We start from the raw sequence: 10,016 nt of genomic DNA, 5'->3' as shown, positions 1-10,016 counted from the left end.
TTCGGTGACAGGGCACAGCAACCTGTTTACAGACATCTACAATTCCAAGGCACTTTCAGGACAGAGCACGTGGGGCGTTTCCAAGTGGGCAGCAGGGTCTCTCTTAACCAATGCCATCCCTCCAGATCTATTTATGCTGCTGTAAACACTTGCCAAGGAAACAAGGCATGTGGGCATGCGCCGGCCCTGCAGGCCCCTGGGTGGCTGCAAAAGGCAACTGGAAAGTCACATGTCATAACAGTGGAAAGTACATATGCGACTATTCTTAGCCCTGGAATGTATACACTGTCTTCTGCCCAGCAGTTCTTTCACAAAGCTCTAGAAAACTGTGAAAGTGCCTTCAGCATAAACAAATCCAGAGCTCTCCCAGGACAAGCCATTTGCCAACTGAAGGAAAGGCCTGGGTTTATGATTTCCCTGGAAGCTGGAGGTGGAAACTCTTGAGGGGGACGAGCAGGACAGACCAGGGATCCGTGGCTGTCCCTCCAGCAAAACGAGGTAAGCGCCCCCATGGTTAACTCCTGGCAGGTGGACTGCTGATGTCACCTGGTCAATCCCGCCCAGGCTGTTGTTTGGTCTCTGCTTGTATTCCACTTTAAAAACAAAACCAAAGGGACCCAGTGAAGTCATGCCTTAAAAAAAAAGAAATTGCCATGGTCCATTTTCATCACTCATTTCTGTCTAGTTACAGGAGGCCACGCCCCCAGAAGGACATCCCGGAAAGATGTTTAGATGAGTTTGCTAAACAACAGAAATGCCGAGAATCTGGAGAAAGTCTCCTGTTCTCCTCCCGATGGGAAAGGTGGGAAGGCAGGGACTGTTCAAGTGCCGCAGGTTCACAGTGCTGCCTCCGATACTTTAATAACTTACAATAGTTTTGTTTTGTTTTTTTTGTTTTTCAGATTAGCCAAAGATCTCATTTGCCTGTTACCTGTGAGAACAATCATAACCAAAAAGAGGGGTGTCAGCCGGCATGTCTGGGCGTGGGCATCGATACCTGTGAGCCTCTTGGCAAAGGAACATAAATGCTCTAAGCTCTGGAGCTCCCACAGCTACGGCCTCCGGCACATGCTGCCGAGACAGACTTGACTCTTGCTCCCTCTTGGGGCTTCCTCCCCTCCTGTAGGATGGATGGGGCATCACCAGACCGGCTGCTCTTCAAAGACCACGACCTCTCCTCCGACTTGTTGCGGCAGCTCAATGGCTTAAGGCAAGACAGGGTCCTGACAGACGTGAGCCTCTGCGTGGGGGCCTGGGAGGTGCCCTGCCACCGGAACGTGCTGGCCTCCAGCAGCCCCTACTTCAGGGCCATGTTCTGCAGCAACTTCAGGGAGAGCAGGGAGGCCAAAGTCCAGCTGAAAGGGCTGGACACCACCACCCTGGACCAGATTGTGCTGTATGTGTACACGGGGGAGGCGCGCATCACGGCCGAGAACGTGCTTCCCTTGATGGAGGCGGCCTCCATGCTGCAGTACCCCAAGCTGTTTGAGGCCTGCTCCTCATACCTGCAGGGCCAGCTGAGCCCCAGCAACTGCCTGGGCATGGTCAGGCTCTCAGAGACGTTGAGTTGCGAAACCCTCAAGGCAAAAGCCAGGGTGGTGGCCCTGAGGTATTTCCCTGAGGTGGCCGCCTCGGCCGACCTGAAGGACCTCTGCGCCTTAGAACTGAGAAACTACCTCGGAGACGATGGGCTCTGCGGGGAGGAGGAAAAGGTGTTTGAGGCCGTCATGGTTTGGATCAGGCATGACCTCCAGGCCCGGAAACGATACCTGCAGGAACTGTTCAAGCAGGTCAGGCTTCCGTACATCCACCCGGCCTTCTTCTACCACTTCATTGCCACTGACGCCCTCCTTCAAGCCTCGCCCGCGTGCCAGACCATCCTGGAGACAGCCAAGAGGCAGATGTTTTCTCGGTATGGCACCAGCGGCCAGGACCTCAAACCTCTGTGTCATGTCCCTCCAAGAAACTCTTACCGAGATTTCCTCATCCTCTTGGGTGGAAGGAAGGACAACCAGCAGACCACCAGGGACGTTCTGCTCTACAATGGACAGACGGGCCAATGGCAGAGCCTGGCCAAACTCCCGGCCCGGCTGTACAAGGCCTCAGCCGTGGCCTTGCACCGCAGTATCTACGTGCTCGGGGGCATGGCTGTCAATGCAGGGAAGAGTCTGGTCAGTCACAAAGTGTATATTTTCTCTCTGAAACTCAACCAGTGGAGCCTGGGGGAGCCCATGCTGGAGGCCCGCTACTCCCACAGAAGCACTGCCTATAAGAACTTCATCTTCTCCATCGGGGGCATTGGAGAGAGGCAGGAGGTCATGGGCTCCATGGAGAGATACGACAGTATCTCCAATGTCTGGGAGAGTGTGGCCAGCATGCCAGAGGGGGTTCTCCATCCTGCGGTTGCTGTCAAAGACCAAAGACTCTACCTCTTTGGAGGAGAGGACATCATGCAGAATCCAGTGCGCCTCATTCAGGTAAACAGTTGTACCCTCCCAGCTTTGGAAGCGGATGAATGTGAAAGCGTGCACACACACACACATATACAACCATACACATGCACACATGTACACACATGTATGTATACATGTACACCTATACACATATATATCCGTACACACTTACACACATACATACATACACATGTACATACCCATACACATATATACACACATACATACACAGACACACACGTATATAGCCAAACACATGTACACATATATACACATACACACATTTGTCATTTGCAGGGGAAGGAAGGAAAAAGGAAGGAAGAAGGAAGGAAAAGGGGAGGGAGGGAAGGCAGAGGGAGGAAAAAAGAATCATTTTCAGCAAGATTTCATCAATTTTCATATTCTTTTTGCATAAGACTAATACATAAAAATTAAATCAAATATAACCCCAGCTCACAAAATTTACTTTTATTTGAAGGAAAAAAATATAGATCTAACAATTCAAGCTAGAACATATTTAATATCAGATCATGGAGGTCTATAGGAGTTTGGCAAATGCCCCTAATGCCAATAAGTAGGCCTTAAAAGAAGATTCCCAAGCATTGGGGATTCTAAGGTGCAGCCAGGTTGGGGAACCCCTGCCTTAAATAATATGTAAATACTAATTCCACTCACAAATTCTCTGAGAAGTAGGATTAATAAAATATTTAAATAACTTTAATGAAAAATAATTAAATATTTTCCAATTTTATGCACGTTCCAGTAGTCTCTGCACTTCACCTAATGCTAAGGAGTAAGAAGTCCACCTTTAAAGATGATCAAGGAGACCCCATGAGATTTGCTTTGTTCACTTACAAGACAGTTTTATTGAGTGCCAGCAGCTGGAAGGCCCTGGGAACACAAGCAGCAAATTGCACTAGTCCTCAAGGAGCCTGCGAGCCCTTCAGTTGAGATGCTGCAATAGAGGGGCGCCTTCGAGCACGTGGGGATGCCCTGAACCAGTCTAGAGGAAATCAGAGACTGCTGCAGTTTTCCTGGAATTTTGGAGGGAAGCAGGTGGGATTGGCTTAAACTGACTTGAGCAGAGAGGCAGGATTGGAGAGGATGAAGAACAAAAGAGGGTGGGTGCTGAAAGAGCATGCAGGAGAAGGATCTGGCCTGGGGGAGGGGCAATGACAATTGTGAGGAGATGAAGTTGAACTTGCTATTTGAAGGAGGACTCAGTTACCCAGTGAGGGTGGGGGTGTGGTCCAGGGAAAGAGAACAGCTTTTTCAAAGGCTCTGAAGCAGAAAGGGGGCGGGACCTGTTGCCTTGAGGAACTGAAAGAATGAGCAAAGTAGTTGCAACACAGAGCAAGGGGAAGGAGGTGGAGTGCCAAGAAGCAGCTGGGGTGGGGGTGTTAGTCCCACCTAATCTCTATCAGACCCCTTTCCAAGCTACCCCGAGCAATCCCTTACACCCAAACTGCTGCCCCTGAGCCCCTTCTGTTTAGAAATTCTGGAGCCTCTTGGGGATGAGGATGGTTGGGAGATGAAGTCTCCTGGCAGGGCTCTGTAGACTTTGCCAAGGATTTGAGGGTGTCAGCCTGAGAGTAATGGGATTTCATTAAAGGCTTTCAAGTAAGGCTGGTGAGATCATCAAATATGCACTTTTAGGAGTTCTTTCTAGATGCCTTAAGGAGAATGGATTGGAGGAGGCATGAGTGGACCAAGAGATGTTGGTGGAGGGGAGGGGGATGCTCTACTAGAGGTGCAAGCAAGGGATGATGACGGCTTAAACCAGGTCAGGTCCAGTGGAGATGGAGGCAAGGGACAAACCCTGAATGACTTAAAGCTTCTCTTGCTTTTCCTTCAGCCTGTATTTTCAGGTACGCCTTCTAGACCATCTAGGCAGATTCTTAGTCTTTCCAGAGTTACTATTCCAAATCCCATTCATTTAATTGAGCTGAGGGAGACATTGCTCTTCTCCCAAAAGCTCTGACCACACAAAATTCAGATATAATAAAGTGCTTCTATGGAAAGCTAGAAACCCCCTCCCCACTGTTTTGACTATTTTGCAAAATAGAGTCAAAATATGTGCTGATGACTTCACATTGCAAAATTGTTATCTACTTCCTAAGGATAAACTGCAAATCTCCAAAAAAGCTTTAAACTAGCATTCAAGAAATGTGTGATCCAGTCAAGCAAGATCCTTGTAGAGCCCAAATAAAACAATAAACTAAATTAAATGTGCCTTTCCAAAACAGCACTAGATTTGAAATGGAAATTTCATTCATTCAAATACATTCTCAGATCATGGTTGGGACACTGTTGGGATAGGTTGGACTTTGGGCAGCGGCTTGGGGTTTCCTTCATAGGATGGCTCATCAGCATGCATTCTTTCAAGACTTAAACCGCAGTGGGCTTAATGTACAAGGAGTGTGTACATGTTCTTTTACCTGGGCTTCTTTCCACCTCTATAGCTGTCTGACATTGAGCAAAGTGTCACTGTCTCCACTGGTCAAAGATCACCCTTCATTTTCTTGTCCAGCCTCTCTGGGGTATTATGAAAATGGAGAGCAAATGTTTAATCAATTCTTGAAGCCATTCCCAAAGTTGATCGAGAACAGAAGGCTGGGAGGCAATTACTCACTAAGTGAAATGCAACCGGTGTTTGCTTTTCCTCCAAGGATCCCACGGCACTTTCCAAAGGGTTTTGTCTCCTACATATTTTCAGATGAAACCATGAGGCTTCACTGCCGTTGTGGTTGCTCTGTCTCTAGAACTTGGCCTCTTCCCTGCTTCACTGATGTGGGGGACTGACAGAGACTTCAAGAGGTCTCTAGTCTCAAAAACCTCCCTCAGGAAAGGCCACATTTACATAGTCGCAGTAGAGCCTCAGGCATGGTGGTTCAAGAAGGGACTCTGGGGTCACTCAGACCAGCTCCTCCACTCACTCCAGCTGTGTGACCTCTTTGAGCCTCAATGCTCTAATCTGAAAAATGGGGGAGGTAATAGTACCTACTCCATAGGATGGTTATGAAGATTAAATCCAGTTAAATGATAAAATAAAGACTTTAATAATGCTTGTGATTATGTTTTATATGGAAAGAATTTCCAGTGCAGAAGAGACTGCACCATGTTTCTCTGTCAATAAATGGTTTTGTTACTTCTTTGCTTAGTTAGAAGTCCATCCTGAATCTTTGGTGCTAAATTTTACCTGTAATGAACAAATTTATATTTGAATTTCAATCTGAGGAAATTTGCAGGTGAACCTGTTCTAGGGGCTGGTGATTTGATGCACTATTTCAGAGCATGACAAAGCAGTCTTGGAATAGAGCCCCCACCCCCTTTCTTCTTTCTTCTTTTACCCATTCTTCCATTTCCTAGGATGCTAATGAATCGGTCATGAACTGTTCAAAAGCCTAGCCCATCTAGTCCCAAATTTCTTCATTGTTCAAAGAACCCTCACACCCAGGATACAGTGGAACCCTTAGAAATTCAAACATAAGCTAGAGATTAAAATGATTCAAAATCACTGGTTTTATGAAAACTCAAGTTGCTCCATTTTTCAATAAAAGAAAAAATGTTCCAAGCAAGGTAAGCAAGAGCATTCTACAATGCAGTCCATTCTATGGAAATACAATCACAGATCGATCTCATGGGGTCTCATAAAGACCAATTTCTAATAATACACTCCTTTCTGTTATTTAATACTATTTTGTTTATTGGTAGCAATATAGATACATTTTAAAACTTGGAAACAATAAAAAGAAAGAATCCCTTCTGTTTCACCATCACCACGTGCTCTCACGCTCTCTCACTCTCTCTCTAGCTCTCTCTATATATAACTTTTGGGGGAGAGTGTAAACTACAGTGTAAACTATAATCCATGTGGTGTAGCAGTGCTCAAAAATGTATTCACCAAATGCAATGAATGTGCCACAATGATGAAAGAGGTTGTTGATGTGGGAGGAGGGTGGGGTGGGGTGTGTGGGGATGTGGAAACCTCTTATATTTTTTGTGATCTATATTTCTTTTTAAAAAAGGACAATTTAGTTTATAAAACGCTGTGCCATGATTATAATATTTTTTCCATTAGGTTTATCACATTTCCAGAAACATGTGGTTCAAAATGGAGACTAGAATGATTAAGAATGTGTGTGCCCCTGCAGTGGTGCTTGGGGAGCGAATTGTCATCGTGGGAGGTGAGTTTGAACAGAGTATGACTAGACTGGACACAAATTTGGCATCTCCTGTGGAAAAAGGGGTCACTAATAGACTTGTTCTCCAAGACAGTCTTTTTAAAAGCGTATGCATTCAACCAGGGGAGTATGAACAACCTCACAAAGACCTCTCTCTCTCCAGAAATTACTCCATATCTTAAATGAAATAATACCTATTTTTCAGTGTTGTGATAATTAAACGCCATCATGTATCTAAAACACTTAGCAATGTCCCAGATACACGGTAAATGCTCAAAAAATATTTTCTCTTGTCAGTAATTAGTTATTAATGGGTCATTTCTCTATTATAGCAATATAGTATCATGGTTACAAGGACTGGTTTGGGGTCAGATAGACCTGAATTCAAATCCTAGTCCAGTCATTATCTGGTTTTATGGTCTTTGGCAAGGTATTAAATTTTTTTTTAGAGTTCTTTTTATTTATTTATCTATCTACCTATTTATTTATTTATTTTAGGAGGCACTGGGGATTGAACCCAGGACCTCATACATGGGAAGCAGGTGCTCATCCACTGAGCTACACCTGCTCCCGTTCGGCAAGTTATTGATCTCCCTATACCTCAGTTTTCTCATTTGTCACATGGGAATCGTAGAAGTACCTACCACATAGGGTTGTTTTGCAGACCCATTCTCGGCTCTCAAAGGTGTTTTCTTCAGATTGGTATGGCCTTTAGATGAGCATGTGAGAGACTCGTGAGGGAGATGAAAAAGCCAAGGAGGCTGTGGAAGCTCCTGGCATCAGGAGGCTGCTCCCAGTCTAAGGATGATTTGCATGTCCCCTTAACTTGGGGTTAAGAATGCAGGAATCAGAGCCACCCATCTGGGTCCAAACTCCAGCTCTGCCACATACCAGGGGTGTGGCGGGCAGGTTGCTTAAACATTCTAAGCTGACGTCCCTCAGAGCCCAACCTCAACGTTAGGCAATGGCGGAGACTGGGCACGTCGCCAGGACTGCTGCCCTCCGGTTCCGAATGAGCCATGCTGAGCTTGCCAATGTTCATTTGGTTCTCAGGCTACACAAGGAGGATTCTTGCATACGACCCTCGGTCCAACAAGTTTGTCAAATGCGCGGACATGAAGGACCGGAGGATGCACCACGGGGCCACAGTGATGGGGAACAAGCTCTACGTGACAGGCGGGCGGCGGTTGACCATAGACTGCAGCATCGAGGACTCGGACTCCTTCGACTGCTACGACCCCGAGGCGGACACATGGACATCCCAGGGACAGCTGCCCCACAAACTCTTTGACCATGCCTGCCTTACTCTCCAGTGCATACCCCACACTTCCACCTTCCCATGAGGTCAACGAAAAACCTCCTGCCTTAGTCGGTATACCTTCTGTTGCAAGTGACAGAAACCGACACCAAATGGCTTAAACCTAAAAGGATTCGGGGGCGCTCCCAGGACTGCGGAAGCCTCGAGCTAGGCGCACTGTTGCCAGAAGCACCTGCATCCCCTTTGTCTCTTGGTCTCTCTTTTTCCATCTCCCTACTCCCCATTTCTAGTTTTCATTCCACAATTCTACTAACAAGCTTCTTTATCCACACAGTGTAAGGACAACAACATCTGATAAACCCAGATTCACATTCTCCCAGTTTTGCATCTTCAGCAGAGAGCCTTTATAATTATCCATACGCTAATCCTAAAAAAATTACACTGACTGGCCCTTTTTGACTTTCACACCGACTGCCGGAGCTAATCGCTGTTGCCAGGGGTAGGGTGACTGAAGTTGGCTAGTCCTGGAGTATGTCTGTATGGGCCGATTAACTGCTATGAGTGACAGCCCATCTGAACTGCCTGTGATGACTTGAGCAGTTCCCCAAGGGAAGAACAGGAATCACAGCTGCCCGGGACACCACTGGAATCCAGAACAAGAGGGCTGAGAGACCCAGACGGGTTCCAGGGAACATTTGGTCCAGGCGGCAGCGTGAGAAATTGGCCCTTAGAGTGTTTCTCTGCGCTCTATGGATGTAGTACATCGAAATTCCAGAAAAGTATGTGCACTTCAGTGTTTGTAAATTATCCTGCATTGCCAGAATAAAGTTTGTTTCTGGTGCCAAATGATGTTTTTCTCCAGCCTCTGGGGAGCTGTAAACCTGCAGAATTAATCAGGATTTTCATTTTGGTAAATGTTATGAACATTGCTCTTCTGGGGAAAACCAACAAATTCCTTCAGAGATCACAGCAATTATCACTCTCCCAGTGCCGGTGCTGACTCTTCCTGCAGCCCCCTTTATCTCTAAGTGCTCAGGGACAAGCTGAAGTGTAGGGCAGGGGTCCTCAGCCGTGCCTCAGCATTACGGTCATCCGGGAAGATGTTTAACATGGACTGGGCCCCATTCCATATAGACTGACGTGGATTCCCAGCGTGGGGCAGATTCTGTATTTTCCAAAAACATCCCAGATGACTGTAATGTGCAGTCAGGGCTGTGAACCACTAGTCCAAGTTTTCCCTCTCCCATTCCCTTCCCACCCCTGACCCACTCAGCTGTGGGCATCGAAGACCTTCATGTGCTGTCCTCGTCTAGCGCTGTTCAAGTCCAGCATGTATGCAAAGTCCTCTCCCCACCCATGGAAGCTTCTGGAATGAGTCTTACTGCCCTGAACCTGGCACCAGGGTGCCCCACAACTGCACCCTTTCTCCCCATGGACTCTCCAGGTCTGTCCTTCCTAGTTTGCATACTTTGCACTTCAGTTTATCCTGCTGAGATCTGAAGCTCTGCCCTTACCCACCCCCAACCACTTGGCCACGGCCAGGAGGCTCTGCCCACATCGTCACATTCTGCCCACCTTTTCCTGGCCTGAATGCCATTCCTCAGCTGTTGGCCGGCATCTTACTCAAATCTCCTCCCTTTTAACCCTCTCTGTTCAAGCTCTCAATCCTGCTTTCCCTGAAATTGTGTTTGTACAGGTAACTGACAACTCTTACCATGCCAAAACCAACAGGCAATTTTCACTTCTCAGCAGCATATGACACAGCTGACCCTCTCCTTCTTGACATTCCTTCTTCACTTAGCTTCTGAGACACCACCCCCTCTTGCTTGCTTCTTCATTCTGGGCTCCCCATTTCCCTGATGATCAAATGCTGGCGTGCCCCAGGGATCAGTCTTTGGACCTTGTGCTGTCTACTTCTCTCTCCCCAGGTAAGCCTCTCATCCAGTCCCATGACTTTAAGTGCCATCTGTCTTAGTTTGTTAGGACTGCTGTAACAAAGTGGCACAAAGCTGGTGGCTTAAAACAACAGAAGCTTGTTGTCTCAGTCTAGAGGCTAGACATCTCAAACTTAAGGTGGCATCAGGACCATGCTCCCTCTGAAACCTCTAGGGAGAATCCTTT

At 47.0% G+C, this 10,016-nt stretch overlaps 1 protein-coding gene across 2 annotated transcripts; it reads left to right on the top strand.

Moving 5' to 3' along the window:
• Positions 1–265: 265 nt before the first annotated feature.
• On the top strand, positions 266–8,744 carry KLHL38 (kelch like family member 38). 2 transcript variants are annotated; one of them, XM_004469465.4, is made up of 4 exons: positions 266–498; positions 903–2,477; positions 6,535–6,640; positions 7,691–8,744. In XM_004469465.4, exons 2-4 carry the CDS (start codon positions 1,128–1,130, stop codon positions 7,978–7,980), a joined length of 1,746 nt encoding a protein of 581 aa, XP_004469522.1. In that variant the 5' UTR covers positions 266–498; positions 903–1,127; the 3' UTR covers positions 7,981–8,744. The 2 variants fall into 2 exon arrangements, with proteins under 2 accessions (XP_004469522.1, XP_004469523.1); XM_004469466.4 differs by lacking the exon at positions 266–498 and adding an exon at positions 699–802.
• Positions 8,745–10,016: the final 1,272 nt, after the last annotated feature.

This window comes from Dasypus novemcinctus, chromosome 14 (assembly GCF_030445035.2).
Source record: "Dasypus novemcinctus isolate mDasNov1 chromosome 14, mDasNov1.1.hap2, whole genome shotgun sequence".
Taxonomy (NCBI): domain Eukaryota; kingdom Metazoa; phylum Chordata; class Mammalia; order Cingulata; family Dasypodidae; genus Dasypus; species Dasypus novemcinctus.
This window is presented reverse-complemented; position numbering and strand designations above follow the sequence as displayed.

Coding starts and splice junctions, on each gene's coding strand:
- KLHL38 (XM_004469465.4), top strand. CDS start 1,128: ATGGATGGGGCATCACCAGACCGGCTGCTCTTCAAAGACCACGACCTC. Junction 2,478..6,534: donor ATCCAGTGCGCCTCATTCAG/GTAAACAGTTGT, acceptor TTTTTCCATTAG/GTTTATCACATTTCCAGAAA. Junction 6,641..7,690: donor GCGAATTGTCATCGTGGGAG/GTGAGTTTGAAC, acceptor TTTGGTTCTCAG/GCTACACAAGGAGGATTCTT.